General features: G+C 40.1%; 1 protein-coding gene across 4 annotated transcripts in view; it reads right to left on the reverse strand.

Moving 5' to 3' along the window:
* Window positions 1-27,988, reverse strand: part of LOC142378410 (slit homolog 2 protein-like) — a 102,813-nt gene that overhangs the window by 14,199 nt on the left and 60,626 nt on the right. For 2 of the 4 annotated variants that reach the window (XM_075462872.1, XM_075462871.1), the window contains 25 exons: window positions 22,019-22,090; window positions 21,019-21,090; window positions 19,800-19,871; window positions 19,346-19,509; window positions 18,790-18,928; window positions 17,269-17,340; window positions 17,006-17,077; window positions 14,023-14,094; window positions 13,625-13,768; window positions 12,412-12,575; window positions 12,020-12,043; window positions 10,845-10,862; window positions 9,094-9,244; window positions 8,892-8,966; window positions 8,577-8,720; window positions 8,205-8,348; window positions 7,945-8,111; window positions 7,686-7,818; window positions 5,892-5,960; window positions 5,476-5,547; window positions 4,742-4,813; window positions 4,520-4,591; window positions 3,238-3,401; window positions 1,157-1,281; window positions 844-941 (listed from right to left, as the gene is read on the reverse strand). In XM_075462872.1, coding sequence (XP_075318987.1) covers window positions 844-941; window positions 1,157-1,281; window positions 3,238-3,401; window positions 4,520-4,591; window positions 4,742-4,813; window positions 5,476-5,547; window positions 5,892-5,960; window positions 7,686-7,818; window positions 7,945-8,111; window positions 8,205-8,348; window positions 8,577-8,720; window positions 8,892-8,966; window positions 9,094-9,244; window positions 10,845-10,862; window positions 12,020-12,043; window positions 12,412-12,575; window positions 13,625-13,768; window positions 14,023-14,094; window positions 17,006-17,077; window positions 17,269-17,340; window positions 18,790-18,928; window positions 19,346-19,509; window positions 19,800-19,871; window positions 21,019-21,090; window positions 22,019-22,090 — 2,571 coding nt within the window. The remainder of the gene's footprint in view (window positions 1-843; window positions 942-1,156; window positions 1,282-3,237; window positions 3,402-4,519; window positions 4,592-4,741; window positions 4,814-5,475; window positions 5,548-5,891; window positions 5,961-7,685; window positions 7,819-7,944; window positions 8,112-8,204; window positions 8,349-8,576; window positions 8,721-8,891; window positions 8,967-9,093; window positions 9,245-10,844; window positions 10,863-12,019; window positions 12,044-12,411; window positions 12,576-13,624; window positions 13,769-14,022; window positions 14,095-17,005; window positions 17,078-17,268; window positions 17,341-18,789; window positions 18,929-19,345; window positions 19,510-19,799; window positions 19,872-21,018; window positions 21,091-22,018; window positions 22,091-27,988) is intronic. The other 2 variants (XM_075462873.1, XM_075462874.1) reach the window with 2 other exon arrangements.

Raw genomic sequence — 27,988 nt, forward strand, 5'->3', positions numbered from 1 at the left:
TTCCAAGGCAGCTGGGACACATTACGATGTCTCCAAATAAACAGAACACGCTTCTGTCATGGTTTAACATCTTTGGGTAAAATCCAATGTTTCAAAGTCAAACAGAACATGTCAGGTCTACGATATTAACAACAAGAGCAAAAGACACTTCTCCTCTTTGCACTCTCGTGACTTGCACTTGCTCATCGTTTCATCATTTTCCCACACAGCATGCAAATTAGCTCAGGACTCAGGACCGGTTCTTCCAATCTTCTGGGCTGCCTGACCTTACCTTTTTGAGAATGTAGGTGGTGCTCTGTAGATTCAAAGCAAAAATCCCCAGCTTGTTATGGTATAATATTTTTTTTATTAGATCTTGTAGCTTTGTTTTATTTATCTTTTTTTTTCTTTCGGGTTCACTGTTTTTGTTTAACTCCTGTTCTGTTTGGCTAGTATTTACCTTATTTCTATCCTATATATCCTTTTTTAAATTTTGCAATCTTTTACCTTGTCTATTCCAGTTAGTTTAGTAATCTGCTCTCGTCATTCACCTGGTTCTAGTTTACTAATTACCCCACCAGCATTGTGTCAGTCGTTATCCTTTCTTTGATCCCTTCCAGATGCCCGTCATCGTGTTCCTTATCTATTTCTCCATCTCATGCCAAGTTTTGTTTTTATTTTGTCTTTTGGATTTAGGTTTTATGGACTTTCTGCCACCTGCCTGCCTCCAGACTGTTAGTTTACAGTCTGCGTTAAAAGGTTTAAGTTTATAGGGTCTTAAGGACTTAATGACTCAAGCATAACCTAAGAGGTCACAACACTTTCACAGAAACTAACTGGTTGTTAAAAAGAAAAAAGACTGACCAGAAGTTGCTTCCCTCTCCTTCCTTCAGATGGCAAGTTCCACCATTCTGGCACGGGTTACTGATGCAGGCATGGATGGGTTCCTCACAGTTTTGGCCCTTATGCAAACACAAGCACATCCATAATCAGTGCTTTCAAAGAACTATAATGTTTTATAATCGCAAAGTATTACATTGGCTGAGTAAAAAATCCATTTGCCATATCTTAAAACCAAAGAGTTCTTGCTCTTTTAACAAAACTTAACTTTATTATGTGAGATATATATATGTGTAATATATGTATGTAGCTGTCTGGGTCTCCATGGTTTGTGTACCTTAAATCCATAGGGGCACGTGCAGCGGTAGTAGTGCACAGGGTCATTGGCGCACGTGCCATCATTCTTGCAGGGATTCGACAAGCAGGGGTCACACTTAGCCTGGATACTTACATCCACCGGACCTTTGTGATGCACCAATGCACAAAAACAATACATATACAAAAGAGACAAGATTAACATATAATTGGTGTTAGAATACAAGGATTTACACACACTTAGACAGCTGTACATTATGAGGGACCTGCATTGATCTTATTAGTGGAGAAAGGGGGGTGGAGTGTCACCCCGCCTAGTACGTTTTTTTCCTGAAATTTAATTTAACAAAATATTGTAGATCAAGGAATAGTGACTGTGTGCTATAGTGTTTAGCAAACGACGAATAAACAGTAATCAGTGAAATTAAAAAGAAAATATCGGATCTAGTACAACACTGGGTGTGATAACACCGCATGGTTGCTCAAAGCAAGTCATCAAGTTATGAATGAGAAAGATGGCATTTTCTGTGCAGGACCATGATATGTACAGAAGAAATACATACAGTATCCCCAAATCTAATGACAGGACATAAACATTTAACAATCATGTCACTGGTGAGAACATGAGGGCTGAAAGGGAAGCACTTCAGTCTGGTCAGGGATCTGAGGATGAGGAAAAGTGGGATGGGGCTGTCTCAAACTGGGGTCTCAGAGGATGAAGGGAAATTACTGGGAAATGATTGGCTACTTTACCTGGCACCAGAAAACCACATGGCCCGGAGACTTCTACAGTGCGTCAGTTAGATTAGGTCAAAAATAGGTTTCAGTCATGGGTTCAAAGTTAATGTGATATAATAAGGTTGAAAGGTTAAGGTCAACAGTCATCCAGCATTTTCAGTATGACAGGTTACAGCACAATCATGCTTGAGAGGAAATTAGTGGACTTTAGAGTCATTATAAACACTCCAAGTTCTTCACCACGGGTGGTCTTAAATGCATAGAAAGTCAGTTTTAATGAAACTAGCAGCTGTACCAGAATGATAAGTGAAGTCAACATCTTTTATTTGGCTTTGGCAAAATCTGACAGAGTTAGTGGTTTCTAGGTGGTCTGTTTATGTGTAGACACAGCACTGGCTCAACCCTTGAGGTAAGTGGTATTTCCTAAATGTTTAAATGTGCATAGGTTTGACAAACAAAAAGATAAATTCCTCTGAAAATGATTAGGTACTGGACTCAATTTGAGCGAAAAAGCAGCTAATGTCCAAATAAACCTGCAGAAAGCTTGGCGAACGATGGCGAGTGATCTGTAGACCACTTTAAAAGATTAAAAGAAAGTCTGGGTCACTGGAAGCAAAATATAAAGAATAAGGTTTGGCTGATGGACTGGGAAATTACTGCACTGACCATTTTCTCTTTCATTTCTTACTTTTCATTTATGTTAAATTCTTTCGGGTTGGATATTTTTTCAGGGATATAAACATCAGGAAAAATGCATTTCCAAGTAGGGAAGTCATTGAATATCAACATTTAAAGATGTCGGGTAAAAATGAGAGGTTAAAAAAAATGGACTTGAAAGCAGGGGTAGCCAAAAAAATAAGTATGACCAAAATCACGTTGTTCTGATTTTCTTTACCTAATAAATTCTTATAATTATACAATAATAGAAATGCGATACTAACTTTCTTCAAAAAACATTTTTAACACTATTATGTCCAAATTGCCCATAAAATAGCACTATGTGGTTGTTCGTATTGTCTGTATTAATCTTTTTACCATCCCTATGAAATAATCAGCTCATGCCAATCATCTCCAAATGGCATTTAATTGACCCAATTAATCAGCTAACTGATTAATCAGTCAATGAGAAAAACAATGTATATCTCTATATGATATAAATACACTGCCTTACAAATACTAAAACGTGCTCGGTTAAATCTTCCCATCAACATTTTTCCTTTTTATAGAAAAGAAACACATTGATGGAGAAACCGGATATTCATATTTTACATAAAACCATGGGTCTGTTTATGTGTATCTGCTGGCAGGTGTATATATCAGTGTGACTGTGCTATAGCAGTGTATTGTGTAACAGTGTCTGCTTACCTGTGCAGGTAAACTTCTTGGAAGGCGTGGTTAAGAGCAGTTTGTCAGTCATGTCACCGGGCCCAGCACAACGGGCAATGCCGGGCTCCTTGTAGCCGCTCTTCACCCAGTCTGAAAGCCACTGCATGTGACAGTCACAGTGCAGAGGGTTGGCTCCAAGAGCTCTGCAGGATGAGCAGAGGGAAAAGTAGGAAAAAATAATGCGCACTATTACAAAACAACAGCAAGCCCTGAGACAGTCAAAGACTGTCAAAAACAGTTTCTTTTTTGCTGAACTTGAAAGCAGGTCCTTATTTTAAGTTTCAATTTTTGATGTTCAGCAGGTCAAGAAAAAAAAAGGTTATTGTATTATTAAATATTTTTGACAATGACTTTAGAAGACTAAAATCTGTGCATCATTTTCTTGCCATCGGCTACAACGTTCATGTTTCTCCCCTTAGCTACTGACATTAAAGTAGGTTTACAAAGCTGTCATTTTAGCCCAACATTTGTCAGTGATACTAATATAGTTACAGCCCATTTGAGCTCTAAGTCTGCTCTATCTCCTAGGTTTCTGCTACTGTGAAATAAATTCTGCAGGGTCAAGTTTACTGTTGTAGTTACAGCTATACAATATCTAGCATATGTTCATAACTGTGACTCTTTTGGGGAACTTCTTCTCAGATGAAGTCCTGTTGCTGTTTGGATGTTTTGAGATTCCCCTGAAACAGCAGAGCCATTGCTGACAAATCTAAGAGTGTAACTTTGTGATAAATGGTCAATTTCCTTGTGCAAATGTCTCAGACTGAGCTGTTAAACTGGTCAGAAAGGAACTTAGAGCAACTCACAGGGTTTTTTATATAAAATAAGTATAGTTATGCTATCTAATAAAAACAAAAAGCATCAGCCTGTCTTAAGTGCTACCGATGGTGGTGATCCTTGGCACCGCTCCACGGGTATTTCCACTATCATCCTTTACTTTTAACCACCACTCTCAGCCAATCCCGCTTGAGTAAATTCAGCAATTTACTATCCTTGTTTAGTCTTTTGTTCTCACATATTTAAATGGGGTAAAGCAAATATTAGGGACACTTTTGAATTGAATGCAGTGTAGTAAACTACCACAAGAGCCATGTGCTTGTGCCCGCTGAATTTCTGACCATTACCACTGGCTCCCAGACACTGTGAACATTCTGACTGTTGACTCGTGTTTAAGCACAGTTTTTGGGAGATTAAAAGGCAGATTATTTCATCATAAATAGAGACATCCTTTAAGCTGTGTGAGTGTTTGTGTGTTACTCACAGGTGGGAAAGAGATGACAGGTCTTTGAAGGCTCCCTCTGGTATCAGGGATATGTCGTTACCATGGAGAGATCTAAGAAGGTGAGTGAAAGAGGATGAAAGAAGAAAAAGGGCACAGAAATGTGGATGTCTGGATGTTAGAAGTCTGGATAATATAGCAGCAATCTGGCTTGACAGTGTCTGTACAGTGTTTGTGTCATGTTGTGTCACCACAGATACTCACAGCAAACGAAGCGACTTGAGACCGTCGAATGCCCTCACAGGAATGCACCGCAGGCGGTTGTAGCTCAGGATTCTTTACATACAGAATCAACACATTGGCATGGAGACAAATGCAGACATTTTTAAGGACAGGACTTTCAGAGCACAATCCTGTGATAAGTCCAACTAAGCTAAGCAGGCAGGACACATGGTACACAGTTTAACTGCAATTAAACACATACATTTTCCATGCACAAACAAAAATTATAAGAACTTTGTTGGATTCTTATATACATGTTGCTCATTTTCCAGGTCAATTTTGTTTTGATTAACATTGACTGAAAAGATTTGCACACTGGGGAGACAGTTTACATTTATTGTAAATAAGCATTAAAGCTTTAACTGGAAGCACAACTTATTGATGTGTATAACAAGTATCCCCAGGTTTGTGGTTTGTGCAAGTTCAACTATATTGTCTTATAGTTCAGCTTGTGTTGTAATAGTATATTAAAGTTCTTCAGGTGTTTTTCAGCTTGTTCTCTAACAAAAAGATTAATGTGAGTCTATAATGGTCCACTTGGGACTTTATCTGTTTGGGATCTCAATATAAACTATCTGCAACATAATGAATGCCTTACTGGATTTCTGCTTACATATTCCTGAGCATTGTGAAACAAAACATACATACACACACACACACACACACACACACAGTCACAATCGCATGAATTGGGACTGATGTAAAGCCAGACTCACAGAGTAAGCAGTTCGGACATGTTACTGAGGCTGTGGTTGGACAACGTGCTGATCTGGTTGTTACTCAAATCACTGAAAAGGAAACAACAACAGATGCATAAGACACACACAGGCACACATGCATTAAACAAATCCACACCCACACAGACTAAATGCAGTGCGTAATACTCATTTGTTGTGTACTATACTGAAACAGTCACACCCACATCTGGTCCAAACAAAAATGATTCAACAGAGAGCCCTGACAGAATATCAATCTGTTAGTTTTGGTGTTTAACAGCAGAACGCAGGAAACAAACGCCAAGTCATGATCCTCCTCATGAGTGTGTGTTTGACTGAGAAAAAAAACCACTCAGGCTTTGTTATTCGTGCATTAATAACTTTGGGTCCATTGAGTTCATGTGGATGAAACTTACATGAGTGTTAAATGTTTGTAGTTGGAGAGCTCCACAGGAACCTGAGTGAAGTGGTTACCATCCAAATACCTGTCAGAAAGACAGAAAGAGATAAAGAGCAGAGAAATCGCACACACACAAAGTCAGACACACACAGGCGCACACACACATACAGAGGCAATTTGGAAACAATAGAGGAGGGGAAAAAGGCAAATATGGAAGATGTAAAGGGGGATTAGGAAGCAGAGAGAGAGAAAGAAAAGGAAGAAAATTAAGTTTGAACTATATGGGAAATTCCTCATATCCAGCAGTGTGAACAGTCATTACTGCTACAGCCATAATAAACACTGAGGTTTAATAACCCCACATGCGTCGCTCTTATTCTCTCTCTCACACACAGAAAAATGCATGAGTGAGATCCTATCTCCTTCACTTTGTGACTAAGTACCATTAATCCAACGTATTAAGCAAGTCTTTATTAAAACTGGAAGAATCATATTCCCCACAGCAAAAAAAAAATACCACTAACTCTGCTGTTTGATGGTTCATTTAAGGCTACAGTTTTCTGTTGTGCAGGGACTTTTTGGAGTGGAGTTGAATATTTGTCCTTTGTTAAACTCCAGTCTACCTGTGCATCTCTGATGTGTTATTGTGCTATTTTTATTTGATGCTGTATTACATAAATAATGAAAATTAGTTTTTAGAGTGCTAAATGTCTTAAGTTTAAAGTGTCCTGAAGCTAAAAACTGAACTCCACCCTATCTGGGGTCTCATTCCAAACTCTCACCAGCTGTCAGCTCTTTCTAAGTGCTACCGAGGTGCCCTTTGTTGAACTGCAGCTTCACTGTCCTCAGGGTAAACTCCTGGAGAGCCTACAGGACAGCAAGTGGACAGACTATCCTTACCAGACACACAACTAGTAAGCTCCACTTCCTTGCCTTTTGTAGCTTCATATGTTTGTTGTAAAACCACAATGCTAATTCAACAGACATTTGACTTTTATTTCATCTTAACAACTCAAAATTTAATGCGAGAATTATAGAGATCTATCTTTATTCACCAGGGGTATCAGCATCAAATGGTTTGGCCTCAACATCAATGAGTCACAAAGAGAGAAGACACAGAGGAAACATGGCAAACCCTTCCAAGACACAGAAATCTTGAAAAGGATTGTACTAACAGATGCAGTGCAAAAGGCAAATGAAACTAAATGGAATGTTTGCAAATATTAATTGCAAATTAATTAATGATGTTGAAAACTTTTTTTCTTTGCATGGTAGGGTTTGAACTTTAGCATGATGGACACATTGATGAACTATGTTCAATGAAAACGGTTTGCAATAGTGTTGTTCTGGAAGTGCTCTTCAAGCCTATGCAGTGATTATTATTATGCAGTATATTATGAAGTAGCTTTAAAGCCCATGCCCCTGAGATTTTAAATCTTGTTAGGCATTTTCTGTCAGATTCTCTAAAGCTTTCAATAATATTGCATAGATGTTTATGATCAATTATTTGCCATCTTATATGTTATTCTTTAATTGTTGGACTAATAGTCCACATAGCCTCTCATGGATTGGTGAACCCCTCCCTATATTTACTTCAAAACGCCTCAGTCTCTGTTGTATGCACTTTTTAAGCCTAATTGTTTACTGACCTTTTGCTAAATAAGTCCAATGAGAGTTCTTTCACCGGGCAATTTTTTTCTGTTTTCTAACTTTTTATACATATATATATGTATATTGCCTTTACAGCTTATTAGAAATGTGGTAAAATGTTTGACCTTTGCACTGTGTGATGTGGTGGTGTTAAACTCACAGTTCAGTGGTCTCTTTGGGGAGGCCTTTGGGTAGCGTGGTTAGACCCTTGTTGCTGCAGCGCACCACAGTGTCCAGGCAGGAACACTCTGCTGGGCACCTCAGGACTGGAGAGCAGCTGTTCTCATCGTTACCTGATGAACACATGGGGGGGAAAAAGTGCAGAAGAGAGGAAGTTTGACAGAAAAAGTGATAATGAAGAATAAATTTTGGTCAACTTTGGTTCGGTGGGCAAACAATTATTATTCACTCCATCTCACCGTCTTCACAGGCAAAGTCCTGGACAGCTACATCCTGGATGGGGATCTCCTTTAGGAAGTAAGGATTCTGGCAGCGAGGGTTTCCAGTGACAATGCGCTTCCTTCTCAGCCAGTCTCCGAGCCAGGCCAGGTGACAGTTACAGTTGAAGGGATTGGCCAGGAGGTTTCTGGAGAGCAAAGACGAGAGATGCTCTAAGTTCTTATTGCACATTTGTAAGAGTGTGTCTCATAAAAGAGTGTGCCTCATCATTTGTACTCACAGCGTGGACAGGGAGTGCAGTGTGTCGAAGGCTCCGGGGTTCATGGAGGTGATCTGGTTGTCGTAGAGCGAAAGAAGACGCACTGAACTCAACCCTACGAAGCTGCTGTTACTCACACAGCTGATGCGGTTACTCCTCAGCATACTACAAACACACAGGCGCACATACATGTACATGCAGGCACAAAATGAGCAAATTGGTATTTCATGGAAATCATATATACATATCGTATAGCATTTTTATAAACTGGAGAATTATGAAGAAAAAACTTTTTTTTTTGGGGGGGGGGGTGTTCATTATGTCGTAGTATATTTCAATATTGCTTGCACTCTTGACACATATTCATACGTGTGTGTGTGTGTGTGTACCCACAGTGTGCGAAGGCCACTGAGTCCCTTTAGCATGCGGTGGTGTATGTTCTCAAGTCTGTTGGAGGTCAGAATCAGCTCATTGACCCCTGAAGCTCCTTCAAATGTCCCCTCCTCTATGTCAGTGATACGGTTATTACTCAGGTTACTGCACAGAGTGGGAATCAAGCAGAGAGAAAAGTAAGGCAGTGAGAATAAAAAGGGGTGACAACAAGTAAAAACAGGTTTAAACTGTAGGTTTCTCTGCATGAACTGAGTTTGAGTTCTCCACAACCACATGTAACAGTTGGTTCTTGTTACATTTGCATGTCTGACTCACATCTTCCTCAGCTGAGGCAACTTTTTGAAGATTCCCGTCGCCTCGAGCACAGTGAATTCATTGTTGTTCAGACGCCTGAGAAGAGGAGGTCCAAGACAATTTGAAAGTTTCAGATCAGGGAAGAGGAGATTGAGAATGATGTGAGGTTGTTTTATAACAAACAGAGACACATATTCTGGTAGAGATGAAAAGCTTGGCTCACAGTTCTGCGGTGTATTGAGGAATGTGATCTGGTATTTTGGTGAGTTTCTGGTTGGAGCAGTCGACCGTTGTGCCCTCACAGCGACACTTCTCTGGGCACGCCAGGTCGGCGAAGCAGTCGCCTCCTAGCTTACTGCGGTAATCCTCCGTACCTGGTCAAAATCATAAGCACAACATCAATAAACACCTTGTCTGTGCAAGCGTCAAACCCCAGCTTTTACTGGCAATGGTCCTGACAAAAACTTTGTAGGCGGCCAAACAATAGGGTGTGATACAATGGAAAACTTTTGATACATTGTGGAGGGGTTGTGCAGTTTTGTCTGGGTTGATTGGCAAGATAAGCCAAACAGAAAAACAAAGCTAATTATGATCATATGCAACATATCCTATGAGCATTACTTCAAAATGCTGCATCTGTATCTCAGATTTAAAGGAGCCAAGTCACATCAGGACACACAAACTGTTGAGGTCAACATTTATAGACACACGTGCAAGCTCAAGTACTTGAGCTTTTCAGTCCTGTCAGACTACAAAGCAAGTGTTAGAAACCACAGCACAAGCAAAACAGCATAAAAAATGATATTATATCAGAAAAAATGTTTACGGACATCCAGGCAAACGTCTCACAAACTGTACACGCATAAAGACATCATCTCAAACACACTAGCACACAAAAGGTTTCAGGCAGCAACAGGAGTTTGCTGTCTCTTGCGTCTCGGCCATGCTGCAGCTATTTGCAGGGCCGTTCCATGGTGCTTGACAGAACCATGTTCCACTATAGGAACCTGGCAGCCACATGGTTAGATCAAGCACAAAGGAACAACCTGCTAACTGACTGCTCCTCCGCTGGAACACAGGGGTGGGAAGAACAGAGGGAGAGGAGGGAGCAGATGAGTGGGAGCAGAGAACAAAGGAGAGGAGAGGTGTTTTCTGCTGAGTTTTGCAATGCTTCCTCCAATATGAGAGGAGAGGAAGGATCGAGAAGGAGCAGAGAAAAAATAATGAGGAAAAGTATAAAGAAGAGGAGGGGAAAACATGGGAGCTAAAGGCAGGAAAGTGTGAAAAGAAGGATGAGAAAAAGAAAAATGAGAAGACAGTTTGAGGGAGAAGAAAGGAAAATAGACAGTAAGAAGAAAGTAGGAGAAGCGTGTAATAAAGATCAAAATAAAATAAATTATAGAGAAAGGTGGGAAGATGAGGAACAAAAGCAGAAAAGAGAGGGAGGACTCGTTTGGCTTAAGAAAAAGTATATGTTCTGGCAAAGAGATAGGACAGAACAATAACAAGGAGGATGAAATTAAGGAGGAATTGTGACAAGGTGCAGTAAAGTGATTTTTATAGATGGCAGGAACTATGGCAACTGAAACATCTACAGATGTCTAAATTCACAAACAACAGGAACAGAGCAGCTGTTACAGAGGAGTGGGAGGAGAGTTACAGCAGCACTGAATGCAAGAGAAGCACTGATGTCTGGGTACTACACACACACACACACACACACACACACACACACACACACACACACACACACACACACACCCACAGACACCATAGACATACGGATCCAGAAACAGTAGAATACGTGAACCTTTGTGTGCTAAAGAGTACATTTTACTAATATTCCCATTGTCATTGATGGTGAACAGACAGGTGGAGTCAAGAAGGGGTCAAAGGTCAGAGGCCAGTTCTGGGATAAGAGGGGATTTGGAGTTGAGGGACAATCACGTGTATTTGTTTGTGAGTGTTACTTACAGCCGACATGGTGTACTCCTGAGTGTTTTAGAAAGGCAGTAGGAGAAAGAAAAAGGGATTTCACTTGTTTATTTGAAAAGAAGGGAGAGAGTTCTGATGAAAAATGTAATGAAAAAAAAAAGCTGTGCTGCAGTCCCAAGGCAGTGATTCTTTTAAAGTAATGACTTGTGAATAGTGAGAATCATGCTATTATTCCAATACACACAGCTCAGCCTAGTTTGCTTCAAGCATGAGTGACTCAAAGTTGTTTCTGGCAGATTGTGACACTAAAACTTCACATTACCACATAAAACAGGAAAGTCTGTGAACATGAAACTTTAGCCAGTTCCCAACACTCACAAGTACAAGTAGAGTAACTGTAAACAGGGAACAGATTGCAAATTAAATTAGTGGATTTTAAATGCACTGATCTTAGGGGCAATACCAAGGTTGTACCACAGAAGAGAACGTGTTTATTCAACTTTTTCAGCCTCAAATGTTCTTAAATTATTCAGCTTTGGCCCGTATGTGGTATCTGGGCTTTGAAACCGCTTTCCCCCTGGTGAGCTTCAGAACTAATGACTGCAGTGAGCACGCACACACACACACACATGCCGTCTTATTCAATGCACACCCTGCCTCCTCTGTGTGAAGCTGCGGTAATGACCGCCTTTAGCCCTGCCACTGATCTCATATGCATGTCTGATTTGCATATTTCCCAGCACCCCTCTGAGCATGGTGACTGTATGACCTTTTGATGTTCTGCAGTGAGAGAAACAGACACGGATGCTCGTGGACACACGCTCATACATTAGCTATCATTAGACATGGTAAGAAGCGAGGAGAAATAGTATTCAAATATGGACTATGTGATCACTGTACAGATATGCTCTAATCACTATAGTCTTGACCAGACTTGACACAGAGACCAGTTGACAATAAACTGGTCTTACTTAATCCCACCATCGTCTAGGTTGCGGTTACCATTGAAAAGCCAGTGCAAATATGAGAGTGTGATTATCTCGTGCTAGTCACACATGATGCATTAGAGTTTCACTTCAACCAGGAAAATAAAATGTTCTGGCTTTTAAAACGTGTCAGTCAGGGCAAGTTGCTCAAAGTGCAGAGGGTGTGTCACTATGCAGCGAGTGAACCAAGAGTGTCTCAAACACACACGCATGCTCAATGTACAATACCTGGGATGAAATACTGTTCCCTAGCTAATGGAGAGACAGAGAGAGCAAAAATGAAAATCAACAAAAGAACAAAAGGCTATAATAGAAGAAATAAGAGCCACATGTGCCTGTGTGTGTGTAAAGATATTTGGGAGATCCCAGAAAATATTCAGTTTAAGGCGTTTTTTTTTTTTTTTTTGGTTAGTAGAGAGAGGCTGAGGGAAAATCCTAGCAGGAATACACAGAATGAGAACAGAGGACGGGTAAGTCTGTCTTGAATTTGTTGTGTGGGGATCTCTTTGTGCATATTTAAATGATCAGGTAAAACGATCTGTGTGTTTATACATCTGTTGGATACATAAGTAATTACTGTATGTGCATACACAGCGGAGTGTGTGTGTGACAGTTTATACCTGAACAGCGGAACTTCTTGCTCTTGATTTGTCCGATCCGTTTGTTGGCGAGCCGCCGGGGGCTGGTGCAGCGAGCACCGCTCGTCTCGATGGGATTGTCCTGCAGGTAGTCAGCCAACCACTTCAGGTGGCAGTCACAGATAAACGGGTTTTGGGCTAAGTGACTGATTCATGCACACATACAGACATTGACACACAAAAACACATACATAAGCTGTTAGAATAATGTACAATTTGCGGGTCTGTCTGAAGTTGGCCACAGAAAATACTTTCTTTATGTTAGGGTTTGAATAAATTTATGTCAGGACACATGCCAGAAGAACCTCTCTTTCACGACAACATGTTGCTACAGGTCACAAATCTGCAAAAATGGCATTCTGATATAGTTTAGTTTTGAGCATGAATAGAATGTAGTGAAAATGCCAACAAATGAAAGAGACTGAGAGGAAAAAAGCTCAACGAAAACTGGGCTTGCTGCTTCAGCACCAAGGACAGCGCCATGGATTTATCAATAAACTGCATAGTTAGACTGCTGACATATAAGTACTAAACAACAACGGAAACTTTGTGAATACGACCATATATAGCTAGAAAATTAATTATTATGTATTTAATAGACACAATTGTCAACAACCTTTGTCTGAGCAATGCCTAAGCAATGCCTTGCTTTAATGCCACTTTATCATATCAGAACCTGAAAGTGGTAGACCAAACATTAATCTGATTTCTGTTCGATGAAGGTTAGGTAAGAAGTGAAACTTTGATTGCCTCACCACCATTATTAATTAGTGTATGATGTAAAATAAAGGCGATACAGTATTTTTTAAGTAGTTATCAGTGACATAATGCACCCTTCTGTTGTTTGAGCTAAATAGTGTAGCTTAAATCTACCCAAAAGGCCATAGAATAAGCAACAGTAAGTTTTTATAGTGAGGTTTATTAGCTTGTTTTGGCTCTTGAAGGCATTATTTTTTTCAACAAAAAGGGCAAACCTAGATGCCTCACACATAGCTCTTAGAGCTCAACTAGAATCTAACTGGACTTCTTTTCTTGAAGGCATTTCACGTGTAATTTGAAAGGCTTCAGGCTTTTGAGCTGTTGTTGGGAGATTCACACTCTGAGGACTGTTAAAGTCCCATTTGTGTCACCAACCCATCAACCCATAAATTTGGTTTTCCCTGTTTAATATACATTACTTAGTGTATATACGTACAGTGTTTGTATGGCCCTTAGCGATGAGAAAGTCCCCTTGGCGATTGTCTGGAGCTTGTTGTCATATAGTGATAGCAGATTGAGGTTGTGCAGGTCTTGAAATGCATCCACGCGCAAACACGCTATCTTATTAGCATTCAGCAACCTGATACAAAGAAGTGACAGAGTGAAGAAAGGAGAGGCAGAACAAAATGAAACCTTATTTTGTTATCAATCTGAGACAAGCGTTTTAAATGGTGCAGGTCAGTGATGATGGCTTTCAGTCAAGATATTCCCTCTCTGGTAACAATGTTAGAGGTAAGCACTTTCTAGCTAAATATCAATGAGATGCAGATGTGAGCTTTTTGCTGCAACTCACTTTATGTTTGAGCATGTGTGTGTACATGCGTGTGTACTCACAACAGCTGCAGAGAAAACAGTCCCTCTAACAGTCCTTTTGAAATCTCAGTGATCTTGTTCCCATATAGTACCCTGGAGAGAACAAACACTACATGAAAAAGTTATGAATAGAATAAAACATTCAGTCTTATCCTGTAAGACCACTAATAACAATAACAGACCTAAAACGTTCTATGCAAGGATAAAATTTACTGCTGCACTACATTTTAAATAAGAAACTGACCTTTGATCTAATATTTTATGTTGAAAAAAATAATCTCCCATTAGCCTTTGACTGTGTGCCAGAGGCCAATAATGCATTCATGTCTTATTGTAAAAGTCACCAGTTCCCAGATGACTGTGGGAAAAATAGTTGTAGGCATGGATAATGTCTCTCAGGAATAATATCTATCTACCCTTTCTGAAATGTAAAGCTCTGTCATACTGTAATAACGTATTTCAAGAATTATTTAGTACAACCAATCTCTAAAGTGGCAGCCCTGTCGAAGAGAAGGGTGGAGTCAATTTATCACTCCAAACAGACTGACATGAATAGAGGTGTACATTACAGTTAAAAAGAACCCCCATACCAGCAGACATGCAGGCTTTGAATTGAGTTCTGAAAATGTTTGCCCCAGGAAATACGGCAGTGTTTCTGGATCATGTTCACATATGGCTTCTTGTTCGCAGGATAGAGCTTTAACCTGCATTTGTTGATGGCACGGCATGTGTTCACAAACAATGTTTTCTGGTTTTTGAGCCCACACAGTGATTTTCATGACAGAATCATGCCTATTTTTAAATCCAGTGCTGTCCCTGTACACAGAGTTATCTCCAAATTCTCTGAATCTTTTGATGATTTCATATACTTTAGATAGCGGAATGTTTAAAGTCTTTGCAATTTTACATTTTTTAAATTGCTTCACAAATTGTTATGGAAGTTTTTTATTGATTGCTAAAGCTCTGCCAATTTTTAACTCTGAGAGACTCTGCCTCTCTGAAGTGTTCTTATCTTATACCCAGTGATGTTCCTGACCTGTTGCAAAATTCAGCTAATTAGTTGTGACATGTTCCGCCAGCTATTTTTAGTAGAACATAACTTTTCCAGGCTTTTGTTGCCTCCGTTCCAACTTTTTTCATGTGTTGCTGCCATCAAATTCAAGATGTAACGAGAGGTAACTTTTTCCATAAAACAATAAAATGTCTCACATTTAACTATTGATATGTTTTCTATGCTCTGCTGTGAATATACTATTGGTTTATCAAAAATACAAATCATTGCATTCTGTTCTCATTCAGATTTTACACAGTCCCAACTTTGTGGGAGTTGGGGTTGTATAACTTGTCATGATTGTTCTTCATCTTTATTTCACAATGAAAAATAACAATAACAACTCCAACTTTGGTAAAGTGTGAGGAGAGCACATTGTTCAAGATCACATGTTTTTATAAATATACTATAAACAGAAATGGTTAAAGGCAGACTGCTTTGCCCAACAATACTTTAGAAACACACACACACACACACACACGCAAGCACACGAGTTATCAGTCATCTCTACGGTCTATGCTGAGTTTAACTGTGTATATAGGCAGTGTAGAATACATGTGTTTTAGATTGGCTTCCCTTTCATTGAGCTGAGTGGATGTCCCTGAGAGACCTGAAGCTGGGAAAGACACGGTGTGGGTACTGGACGCCTCATTTATGTCCCACAGACACATTAGCACGTACCGCTCTGTGCATACGCATGTGCAGAAACATGCACGGACACAACTGATGGCTCATTTACATCCTGTCCAACCAAACACTGACACACGATAAATGCACAGTGCTTGCTTAATGTGAAATCCATATTGTATGTGGTGTGTCAGCATGAATCTGCACGTCCCATTCTGTCTGTGGTGAATGTGTAATGAGGTGGCAGGAGCCTCCATTCAGCGATTCAGCATTTATGAATTATTGACTTTGGAGAGACAAGACCTTAATATAACTCCTTCATGAAATAACTCTACATCTCTCACTCCCTCCTTAGCTCCTCTGTCTTTCTTCTTTTTCAAAGCTTCACAAGTAAAGCTGGTCTGATCTAAGATTCAGACAATAGAGGAATCCAGATTCCACCATCTTTGCCACTTTCATTGGTGTTAGAGATTATTGAATACTTGGTCCTTCATGATAAGAAAAAGAACAACAAGAAACAAGAACAATGGAAACATCAGCAGTCAGACGATAAGACTTGTAAAACAGAAAATGAAGGTGTGCATCACACAATTATTATCATTATTTCTACCGATGAATATATAATTTCCAAACTCAAAAAGCAGAACAGAGCAATTGATTGTAATGTTAGCCCCGATATAAATGTTTTAGCATCAGAGATTGATGTTCCACCACATTCCATTAACTAGATCTGACAACAGATTTACATGCACAATCAAGTCGACCAAAACAAGTGATAAACGAAGCAAAGCTGGCGGAAAAATTGTACCATTTAAAGAAGGGAAGTGGAGATACTTTACAGCTCTGTGCACTTAGTATGTCCTCCACTTCTTAGTATGTCCTTTTTTTTCTTTTTTTTGTTACAAATGAGCTGCATGCCATCCCTTGTGGTTATTTACTGTTACTGGCTTCTTTCACTGCTCTAAAGTATTAATGTCAGAGTAATTCATTCCTAAACTACATTATCAGGATGTTTTTTCTGACTTTGAAAAAGTACATGTAGTACAATTTCAGTCAAACTAGCACGCTTTCATGTATTTTAAATGTTACGCTTTAGTAGGACTAACAAAATAATATCATTTTGCTAAGGAAATTTTTGTTTGACCATTTGGTTTGTTTGTTTAGGGATACTGTGGAAACGTGGTGTTACAGCATGGTAGACTTGAAGGGAAAAGACTTGCCTGTAAATATAACTTGTTCATTCTAAAGTAAAACAAATAGAATGAGTAGTAGGCAGTGAATAGGCAGTTTAATCACACACAATAGACTTTAGCATGGAATACTCACAAAGAGTTGAGCGAGCGCAGGCCTTGGAAGGCATCTGAGGCCAGTTCTGATATCTGGTTGTTACTCAAGTCTCTGTGAAAAACCGCAGAGAAGAAAAAAGGAAACAAGAAACAGGAGTACAGAACGAGATGGAATCAGTGAAGAAGAGGGACACACAGAAAGTGAAATATAGAGGTCAAAACAAGCCACAAAGGCGACAGCAACAGAGGTTTTTGTGGATGGTTGACAGGGTCCAGAATACAGATATCTTCCAATCTACTCACATCCTGCGCAGCTTCTTATAAGGAGAAAAAGCCCCAGCTGGGATCACCTTGATGGCGTTCTGCTCCAGTCGTCTGGAACCAAACATACACACAGGCCATTGAGGAGAGACATTAACATCTCCCTATCACAGACCTATCTCTTCTGTGCTGTTGACTGCTGCTCATTCCCGGGAGCTCTGGCTTAGGGGAACATTTCCAGATAAAGCGCTTTGATGACTCCTGCCAAAAAATGTCACATCTCTCTGATCTTTTGCCCTCTTTAACCAGTCAGGCGCACAAACACATTTAAATATCTGGGAAGTGTTCCATCAAGTGCCCGTCTGACTCTCCGCCAGTCAAGCCCAAACAAATCAAACCAGGCCAGGAGTGTGAAAGAGAGGAGGAAGAAAGAAAGAAAAGAGAATAAAGGTCTAAATTACCATTCTGCAAACATTTTGTATGTTCAGGCGCCGTGAGGAAAGAGGAGGTGGAACATTTGCAAACCAGTCATTCAATTGTGAAACAATTTCCTGAAGTCAGTTGTTTCCTTTTTTATTAACTGTTTTTTTTAAAGTCTTCAGCTCTGCTGTAGTAATTTCTGGTCCTTTTAACCGCAAACAATTTTGACCATAGAAGACTTGCAATTTATTACTTTGCATCGTTTTCTACTCAATAGCAGTTTCGATTGTTCCATGTCTCAAGCCAAGTGTAAAAACCTGTGTTGACAATGGCATTTGACAGGTTTAGCTTAAGTTAAAAAAAAATCCATAATGTCTTGTGTGGTCTAGTGTTTCACTTTCTCTGGCCGTGAGAAATGCGATTTCATTCTTTTCTCTTTTAAATATGTCTAGAATGACACATTAACTGAACTTCAACTTCAACTGTCACCGAAGAAGCTCACAAAGGGTTGTGTTATCTTTTGCGATTGGTGTGCAGATCAGTTCTTCCAATTTATTCGCAATTATAGACAACTATAAGAGTTACAGATATTTTGACCAGGGGTGCCAAACTCTGACATTCCACTGTACAAAGGAATTTACATTCTTAAGAATCATTGTGAAATATTGAATGTTTTTGTTCTAAAGTAAAATCTTTCTTGAGTGGAATAGTACAAGTTACATTTTAAATCATGTGTATGTGTTAAATTTGACTCAATTAGCTCTAAATTCACCTTCTTTTGGTATTTATTAACTTTAAATATGCTGTGTCAAGTGTCTTGACGCACACTTTTACATAGGGAAAGTTTTGTATTGCACCTCAAATTAATCGTTCAACTCTCTTTTTCTGCCTCTCCTCAGTTATTTTCTTAAGCAGGAAAGAGCTGCATGGCCAGGCTTTCTCATTTCACAGATGTGTGCTTTTATTTCACTACACAAAGGGGGAAAAAAACGAGTAGTGAAACAGAAAGGTGGAGAAAGACAAAGTAAGAAAATTAGAGACGCACAGTGAAAGAGCGAGAGAAATATCACCGCACTTTGTGTGGATGCAGGAGCTTGTGTGTGTGTGTGTATAAGTGCTGTGTAAAGTAACTGTATGGCTTACATCTCTGTAATAGTTTCAGGCAGGTTGGTGGGTATTTCTGTCAGACCCTTCCCTCTGCAGTCCACGATGTTGTTACTGCAGGTGCAGGACTCTGGGCACTGTAACACACTGCAGGAGGAAGATGATGACGACTGGTGACCTACACAGAGACAGGAAGCCCGTATTATTCATGGCTAATAGAGTATCCTTTGTGTAAATCACAAAAGCAAATTAATGTTGTTTTTGCCTCTTTGGACACAAATATTTCAGTGAGGAAAAACTGCAGCTAGTAAGATGTCGTCCTTAGAAGTGACCTTGTCTATTGGTGATATAAGTTTTAATCTTGCACTCCAAATCTGATCGATATATATTTTTGGGTAGGTGCAGTACATAAAGAGAGAGCCAGGTTATGTAAAGGAAGATGAATACTTACCTTCATCCCAATCTTGAAAAGCATGAGCAAAAGAGAGTGAAAAGAAGCAAGCGAGACGAAACAAAAGATAGGTTTGCTGATGAACAGAGCAAGCAGAGGAAAGCCACTAAACGGACAACAAAGCAAACAGTGAGCTCAACCTACCTGTGCACACAAACTCCTTCTTCTGCACCTCAGCCACGTTGTGCCCCCTCAGGTGTGGAGGGGCCATGCATTGCGTGTATAGACCCAGGCGAGGGCGCTGCCGCAGCCACTCGGACAGCCAGGCTACGTGGCAGTCACACTGCAGGTTGTTGGAGTGCAGGCGGCTGGACAGAGATGAGGGAGGAAAGAAAAGAGGTGGAGGAGGGAAAGGAGGGGATTTGACAGGCAGAGGAGGGGGGTAGGGAGAGAAGACAAGTGGTGAGAACAGGTGGGGACAGAAAGAGGGGAAATAATAGATTTGATGTAAGAGGGGGAGACAGGAGCGGTGCAGGTGGAGGAGAGAGAGTTGCAAGTACAGATTAGTCAATTAAATGTAAATGGGCTTAGAGAAGATGAGAGAAATTTATTCGCTTTTGGTGGGAACCTGAACTAAAAATGAAGTGGTGCCACTTACAAGGTCCTGAGCTTTGGCATGTGGTTGAAACTGGCCACAGAAAGTCGGCTGATATTGTTATTGTTGAGGGTGCTAAAGAGAAAAGAGCAGAATATACAATATGTAGATATATTATGCGTACAATTTAATAGGTTGTAGCACTCAGGAAATGTACCAAAGGGAGGTTGGACTCTGCTGAGAGGTTAGTTCTGACAAAACTGTCTTCCATTTGAATGTTTTCACGGCAGACTTTTGGTTAAGCTTTTCCTCTGGCATTGATCAAACCTCTGAAAATAATAACATGCAAATTAGTCCCACCTCTACATCTACCACTTGCCGGTAGCTGCTCACCGTCGGTTCTGTTTAGACACTAAAACTACTATATAATGGCAAGTGGCAACATTGGGCTCTGTGGATGATATTCCACAGGAAATATTATAGGAGTCAAGGACAGTTAAGGAGGAATTCTGACAGGTGAGCTCAGATAACAACTAATCATAAAAGGGGACAGGAGAAGAATTCTTAAAACTATTAAAACTCAAAATATTTCATAGTAGTTTGAACAAATGATACATCGTGGATTTTTACACCACATCACTTCTGTATCAGGCAGTTATCTACTTAAGCACTATATACTTTCTTAACAGCAGAAGGTAGGGAAATCCCTTTTAAAAATAATTCCTGCATTTTCTCATGAATTGGTAAGATACCAGATTAAGCAGAAAAATATCTGGCATTTGGTCAGAAAAAGGAGAAGTAATAAAAGGTGTTACACCTTCTTTACCTGCAAATTCTGAACGAAATCCAGTAAGTACATTTAGGTATAGCTGTGATTAAAAATAACAGGTTTGAGGGTTGTAAGTGTTGCAAGCTTGGCTTCTAGCTCAGCTTAGTATTCACACGAGTATTTAACGCTCATTTTCATAACAGCAAATGAGATTTATATGATGAAAATAGACATTTGCCAACAAACTTATCAGTGAAGCAAATCTGAATGGTCTGTTCAGTACCCCAGCATGTTGTGGTAATGTAATGAATAAACTGATGACAGCAAAACCACAGAAAAGAAAGTGGAAAATGAATAAAACGAGAGTGTCCTTTTTCAAGAGCTGCAAAGGCAATGCAGTCTTTAAAAGGTCAATGGGGATATTAGCTGCACCAAATCCCACTGCTGTTAGTATTCCTCATTCAAAAAACCTCTCCTACTTGCAGCAGCGTGACTGAATAAACAGGTACTCACAGTACTTCCAGGTCACGTAACGCTCGGAAAGCTCCATCTTCAATACAGCTGATGTGGTTGTAGTCCAGCTGGCTGCAAAACACACAAGAGAAAGAAAAAAGTAAGCTGATGATATAAAGCTGCCTTAGAGTATATCCTGAGATGATAGTAGTAACAGGCACCCAGCTATAGATGAAAACGCATTAACTCCCCATGACAACTCATCAACAGCCTCTCTGCGTCTTCCTCGTATTCACTCCCTTTCTCCCTTCTAGTCCTGTCTCCTGGGCTCTTTGTTCTTTCCAGATGTATTTCTAAATGTAGTTGTCTCCAAATCCATCCCTGTTTCCTGCTCTCTTCTATTTGACGTCTAATTTGTATGAGCTGCTCTTTACCTCTTTCCCCATTCTCTCTCCCCCACTCTTTCTCAGAATAGCTTCGCTGAAACAATTTAATTAAGACATAAGGAGAGTAAATCATGTGCTGTCAGCCACAGTCTAATGCATGCGCACGCACAACACACACACACACACACGCACAATGCCCTGTCCTTTTACAATAATTGCAAGGCATTTAAAAAAAATGATCCAACGTGGGGAAAAACAACACCCAGGAAGCAGAGAATTAGTTGATAAATCAATATTCACAGAATTACTGCTGGGCAATTACTTTACCAATAGAATGACCTACAATTATCATAACCATAAGTGAGGAAAAACAAAGACCGAATACAGCAAAATGCCAGTGTGAGTACCACACATACACACACACACACACACACACACACACACACACACACACACATACTGATACACACAGCTACTAACGAGCTGCGGGTGCCAGTCAATACAGCAAGCAGGAGGCACATGACATTTAACACAATGAAATATTGATGCACAGGCACATGGGTGTTGTGCACATTTGCAAATATGTTGAGAAGCAAGTGGTAGGTATGCACACATGTACACACAAACAGATGCTCACACGGTACAAACACATATGCAGAGAAAGTGTTGCTCACAGGTTCTTGATTTCCACAGCTCCTCTGAAGGCTTTCCTTGGAACTCCTTGGATCTGGTTCTCGCTGAGGTCGCTGGACAGAGATGAAGAAAGAGAGGGGAGGGGACACAGAGACATGATTTGTCAGGGAGTCAAGCCAAGCTGTCACAGAGCCACTTGCTCTGCAGCACAAGTAGTTGATGTAATCACCAAAATGCAGCAGGGGAACTTTAGAGCCAGACATATCATCAGCAAAATTCAGCTCCTTGCCCGGAGAGCACTCCTTTCCCAAATATAATCAGCTGTCTCTATTCATCTCTTGGTGATACACAGAACACTTCCTCTGACAAGTGTCCATGTAACTAAAGCCAGATGCAAGTCAATTGTGTGCTATGTAAATCCATAAAAGTCAGGTAAGGGAGGCTTTAAATGCACCAACAACCTGTAGGTGGCACTGGTGACCTCTGCTTCCCTCTGAGTTTTTTCCTCTTCCCTCTTTCATCACTCCCACTCATCTCCGCCTCAGCCCCACCACTCACCTCCTCCCTCCTCTGCTTATAACATGTGAGTGATGGATGTGTATGTGCTTGTGTTACTAGCATTAGGGTTTACAGAGATTTAATTTTCAGCCACTTTAACTAAGCTGCAGCTTGGATGGCACACATACTGACACACACACACACACACACACACACACACACACACACACACACACACACACACAGACACACACACACACACACGGTCACAGAGGTATAAATACACTCAAACATATGAGCAGGTGTCTCACAGACTAAAACAATGCTACGATGTTCTGGCAAGTGAAATACAAGCAATCGCCGGTTGGTATAGCAACTTGGTTTAGTTGAGGACAGACAAATATATGCGCTGAAGGATGTACACACAAATAGTCACATGAGGTGTTCATTTTATATATGTACATGTGCAGATAAAAATATAAGAGAGTAAAGCAGATGTATGAGAATGTGTTTAGCTGCAGGAGCAACAATGTGGAATGAACATTAAAAGAATCAAGGTAGCTCGCATCATTTCTAGAAAGGTGACACTGAGACATTTAGTATTTCAGGCTGCTTGATAGTGAGCGTCTTTTGGTGTGTTGCCTGCTGCCAACACACACCCAAGTTCCAGACAGACTACTCGACCTTTCACCATTGACCTTCCAGCTCTTGACCCCAACTGTGGCCTCTACAATGCTAATCGGCTAACAGCTAATGCCCATCCACATTCTTCAGATTCCTGCAGTCGTGATCGTATGATCAGCACTGCAGGTACCATCCATCTCCCCTGTCTCCACCTGCGGCTTCTAAACTGCATCTGAAGTAGCAGTTTTTTTTGTTTTTTTTTGCAAAGAATAGAAAGTAAGAAAAAATGGTGCTTAAACCCTCAGTGGCTGTTTTCTTCCTTTCAGAGATTATCTTTTGTTACCTTAAAGTCCAACTGAAATGAAAAAACTGAATGCTTTTTTAGCTTCCAAGCCTGTGGGAGGTTTGGTCACTGCAGGTTTTTGATTGACAGATGATACAGCGGGGGCACAAAGAAGCCATGTAAACAAACGTTCTCTGGTAACAGTAGCTCATGAGCAAAGAGAAAGACGTTTGTAAAAGTAGGGAAGAAAAAGTAATCCATCATTTTGAATCTAGATGACAACAAGCAACAGAGTGTGTGCCAACACTTGTAGGTAGAAGATATATTTTTGTTGCCGAAAAGTATGTATTTGCTGGTGTTCAGATGTAGTTTCAAATAAAAAGTGGTAAAATAAAAAGATGAATCTTAAGTTGATCAATAAAAAAATGAAACTATTTCTAAAATTGGTTAATCTTTTAGTCTCTTTTAGTTGGGACTCTTTGAAACTACAGGTCAGACTTGAAGAAAACATATTGAGGTCTGGAAAATTGTAACAGGCAATGGCAATTATCAGATGCAGTCCCACTTGGGAAGCTCTCCTTTTATCTGGTTAACAAGCAGAATCCAAAATATAATCAAATATTAACACATAAATAAATAAAACTTAACTTTCAGAAGGCATTTTTATATTCACATATTCAAATACATAGAACATGTACTGTATGTTTTCAGCGCCCTCTGATGCTAAGATCAGCCAATGTGATCCTGGAGTAAGACTTTACAAACAAGGGCAGATGAAGAGAGTTTTCACCTTTGCTTTTTTACACGTGCACACGACGCAAACACATATTCAATTTTTCTTGTACACACACACACACATCTAGTGGCTGGTCTGAATCACACAGAGTGTATCCTGATACTGTTTTTACAGGAAGGGGGGGTTTGGAAAGCAGCCGTACCCCCTTGACCACTGGAACTTTAAAACCAAATAAACACTTGGAAAATGCTCCTTAACCTTACACACTTTGAACACACACACCAACACACACACACACAGAAGCATATAAGTTACAGTCTGAATCCACCACATCTGCCTATCGGGTATAAATATCTGTAAAAGCTTTTTCATGTCTTATAAGAAAGCAGCTGACAGCTTGACAGTTTGTATGTGATCGTTTTAAGCTGCACACAAGCGTCACTGAAGGAGACTGTGCAGACTGTGTTCATAAGCACACTTCACAGTCTTACTTGTAAATTCACAAAACACTACTCTAATGAAGCAATGTGGCTATTATAAACATCGGGGTGACCATGCACAAAGTGAATCACGATTCTCCCCCACAGATTTGGACATGATTACATGATTGTCTCTGTATATTGTTACCTTGCCTGGATACAAATTCTCTCACTTCAACACATCTCACCAACCTTGCTACTCTCTAATTCTTTTCTTAAAAACTGGCTAAAAGTGGTGATTCCGGTCTTGTATCTCATACATTGCAACTCCGAGACGCATAGAGCGGAGAGTGAATTGTGTGACCGCTAATCTCCCATTTTGCTCATGCTGGGGAATTATTTTGAAAGGAACTCGTGTTTTCTTATCTGAAAAGAAAAAAAAATCTAAATTGATTTTAGCCAACCTGTAGATAACAAGAAAACATGTGTTAGTCAACACGTTTTTTTAAAGTTTTTTTTTTTAATTTGTTTATTCCTACCTAAGCTTCTCAATTTTTTTTTTTTTGTTCCTAACCCCATAAGTTTTTTAATTGATATCTAACCAACCACATATATATATTTTAAACATTACACCAACTAACCCCAAATGAAAGCAAAGTTTAAAAAAAAAAAAAAAGATTGGACAGAACTCAGACTTGCTGAGTTGCGCCGACACTCTTCTGCCTCTTTATGTGTTTTGGAACATCTAATAACTTAGCAATTTCCCTTTTAGACAGTTTCATGCCATCCAAAAAACAAGCATGTTATAATTTGCAAAGGAAAACATAGGCATGTATCATTTTTGGAGCCTTGAAAACGGAATTTCATCATTTTTTAACACAGTTGACAGTATCGCATAATGCAAAAATATCGGCATGTTGTAATTTTGACACGTGGACAAAGCCATATAACAAATTTGGAGCCAAGAATGTGTGGGCGTATTCTGGTTTGAGACTGTGCTGTGTGTAGAGTTACTAAGCCCCAAGTTTCACACTTTTTGGTCACTTATCAATAAAATCCAGCTTACACAGAATCTTTGTTTTACTTTTATCAATACAACAATAAAAAACAACAACAAACAAAGCATCTTTTTAACCATTGCAATCTTTTAACTCTTCAGGTGAATAAACTACATGATGAATTAATGACGACATCTTAATATAAAACCGCCTGATCGTCACAGGAAGAAAAAAATGCAGTTGTATGTGTGACTTTTGACATGATAAGTAACAGAACTGATTGTGGGTTTTCCACCATATTTCCTGCATTGTGATATATGACAACAGAGTCAGCACACACACATGCCTGTACTATCCTGTGATCAAACATATTACATGTGTGTGACTGGCAGTCCGGGTTAGTGGGGAGCTCTTGAGGAAGTGCAGAAGGCCACTCTAAACCCTATTCATCATTCAGACCACCAGAGAGAGGGAGAGTGAATAGCAAGTTTAACTCCAACTAGGAAACTGACTTCTCATAAACTAAGGAGTGAATTCTCTTACTCAGTTTGGCGCCAAGACACCTTATTCAGTTTCGCCTTTGGTTAAAGGTTCTATCCACCACTGTCTCCCTCTTTTCTTGTTTTGCTTCCTCTCCTTTACCCTCTCCCTTTTCATCCTTCTCCCTGTGTCCTCTCCATCTCCTAAAGTGGGCTTGTTTTTGGACTTCCCCATGATTTAACCCCTCACCTCTGCCCCTGCACCTAAACTGGGAGGTTAGCTTCATTAAAAGAGGCTCCAGCTGAGCCCAGTGTGTGTGTGTGTGCGTTTGTGTGCGCGCACGTGTGTTTTTGTTTGAAAGGGGCCGGAGGTATTAGACCCACACAGGAACTATATCATGCTGCTAAGTTAGTGACCCTCTGAAAGCAGGGACATGCACAGACACACTAATACGCATGCTTCCACTAAAATCTAGACACGCTGCTGCTGAAAACTGGCAGATGATGACTCATGCTCATGTTAGGAGGTAAGAAAAACTTCCGTACACACCAGGACACACATGCCAGGACACACTGCTCATATAAAGAACAGGCTGTCACTGACTGAAAGTTATCCGACCAATTTTGGCCAAAGCTATGCTCTCTGTTTCATCAGCACCTTTTTAACATAATGTCATTCACCCAAAAGCCTGACAAAAAAAGCAAAACACTCTCTTTGTTTCTTCCTTCCATTCACACTAATTCGTCATTTTTCACACTGAAAAACTGAGCTGTGTGAGACTGCTCCCTAGGGTAGATAAATCTAAAAATGCTGGCCTCAACTTTTGGAGTGGATGGGAGAATTTGAGCTCCACGAAAAACAATGAAATATCCTGTGGCTGGGACATTAAGTAGTAAGCACTTAGGATGCCAACTTTCTGTGGCCTCTAACCTTCTCTGTTGTAATTTATTCTTAACCCCAGTATATATGTAGTAGACATGTTAGAACAAACCACTTTGAATTTTTTTTAAAGTGACACCTCAATGCACCAACGCAATAGCAGTTTTTGCCTTTTTGTTTTACGACAGAAGCCGAAAAATTAATAATAGTCAGTGTTCGCTTGGTTGAAATAAATATGAGGGAACGTGGGGAGCGGGAAGGGGTACGAGCGACAGTTTAAAAGGCTGAGGCTCCACAGACTAACCATATCTAGCCAACGCCATCTTTGATGCACATTACTGACAATGACAAAAAGGAAGACGGGAGACTTTTTCTGTATATTTTCAGATTTTAAACTTAGAATTGAAATCCTCTCACCCGCCTCTTTGTCTTTTTCCTCACCTCTGGTGGCCCAAGATGTGTGTATGTGTGTGCATGCATGTGTGTGTGCCTGATAGAGTCAGGTCTCCAGTGTTAAGAGCTTAGCGCTGCTTTTCTAAAGGGTCTTTTTAGAGTGAGAGGGGCTTTTGACACCCTCCGTGTCTAAGAAGACCTGGGCATGAAAGAGCTGCACTCAGCTCCCACATGCACCCCTCATCCTCTCCCCTCCACCCTGCTCTTTCTCTCACAGTGGACACACACACACACACACACACACACTCTTGCCCACTGTTGTACAGTTTCTGAATATCCTTTGTACAAGACCTACTGCCACGAGATTCTTCCCAGGTTTAGCAAAACTGAGGGCTCCGGTGGAAGTGTGTGTGTATGTGTGGACGGGTACGAGCTGGCAGGGCAGCAAACTAATCACCTTGTTCAAATCCCTTTCGAAGAACTTAATCCTATTAAGCATAAGAATGAGTGAATGGGAAAAGATGAAGCTAGAAGGAGTCAAAAAGGAAAAGGAAATAGGGAAAGGACAGAGTGAGAAAAAAATGGAAAGGTGGAAGATAGGATGGATACTTAGTCTGGTAAAGGTATTTTTATAATGGGAAGGTCAGGGAACAAGACTAAAAATGATACTGCAATTGTGTGTGTGTGTGAATCCTGCTGCT

The sequence above is a fragment of the Odontesthes bonariensis genome, chromosome 4, assembly GCF_027942865.1.
Source record: "Odontesthes bonariensis isolate fOdoBon6 chromosome 4, fOdoBon6.hap1, whole genome shotgun sequence".
Classification (NCBI taxonomy): Eukaryota; Metazoa; Chordata; class Actinopteri; order Atheriniformes; family Atherinopsidae; genus Odontesthes; species Odontesthes bonariensis.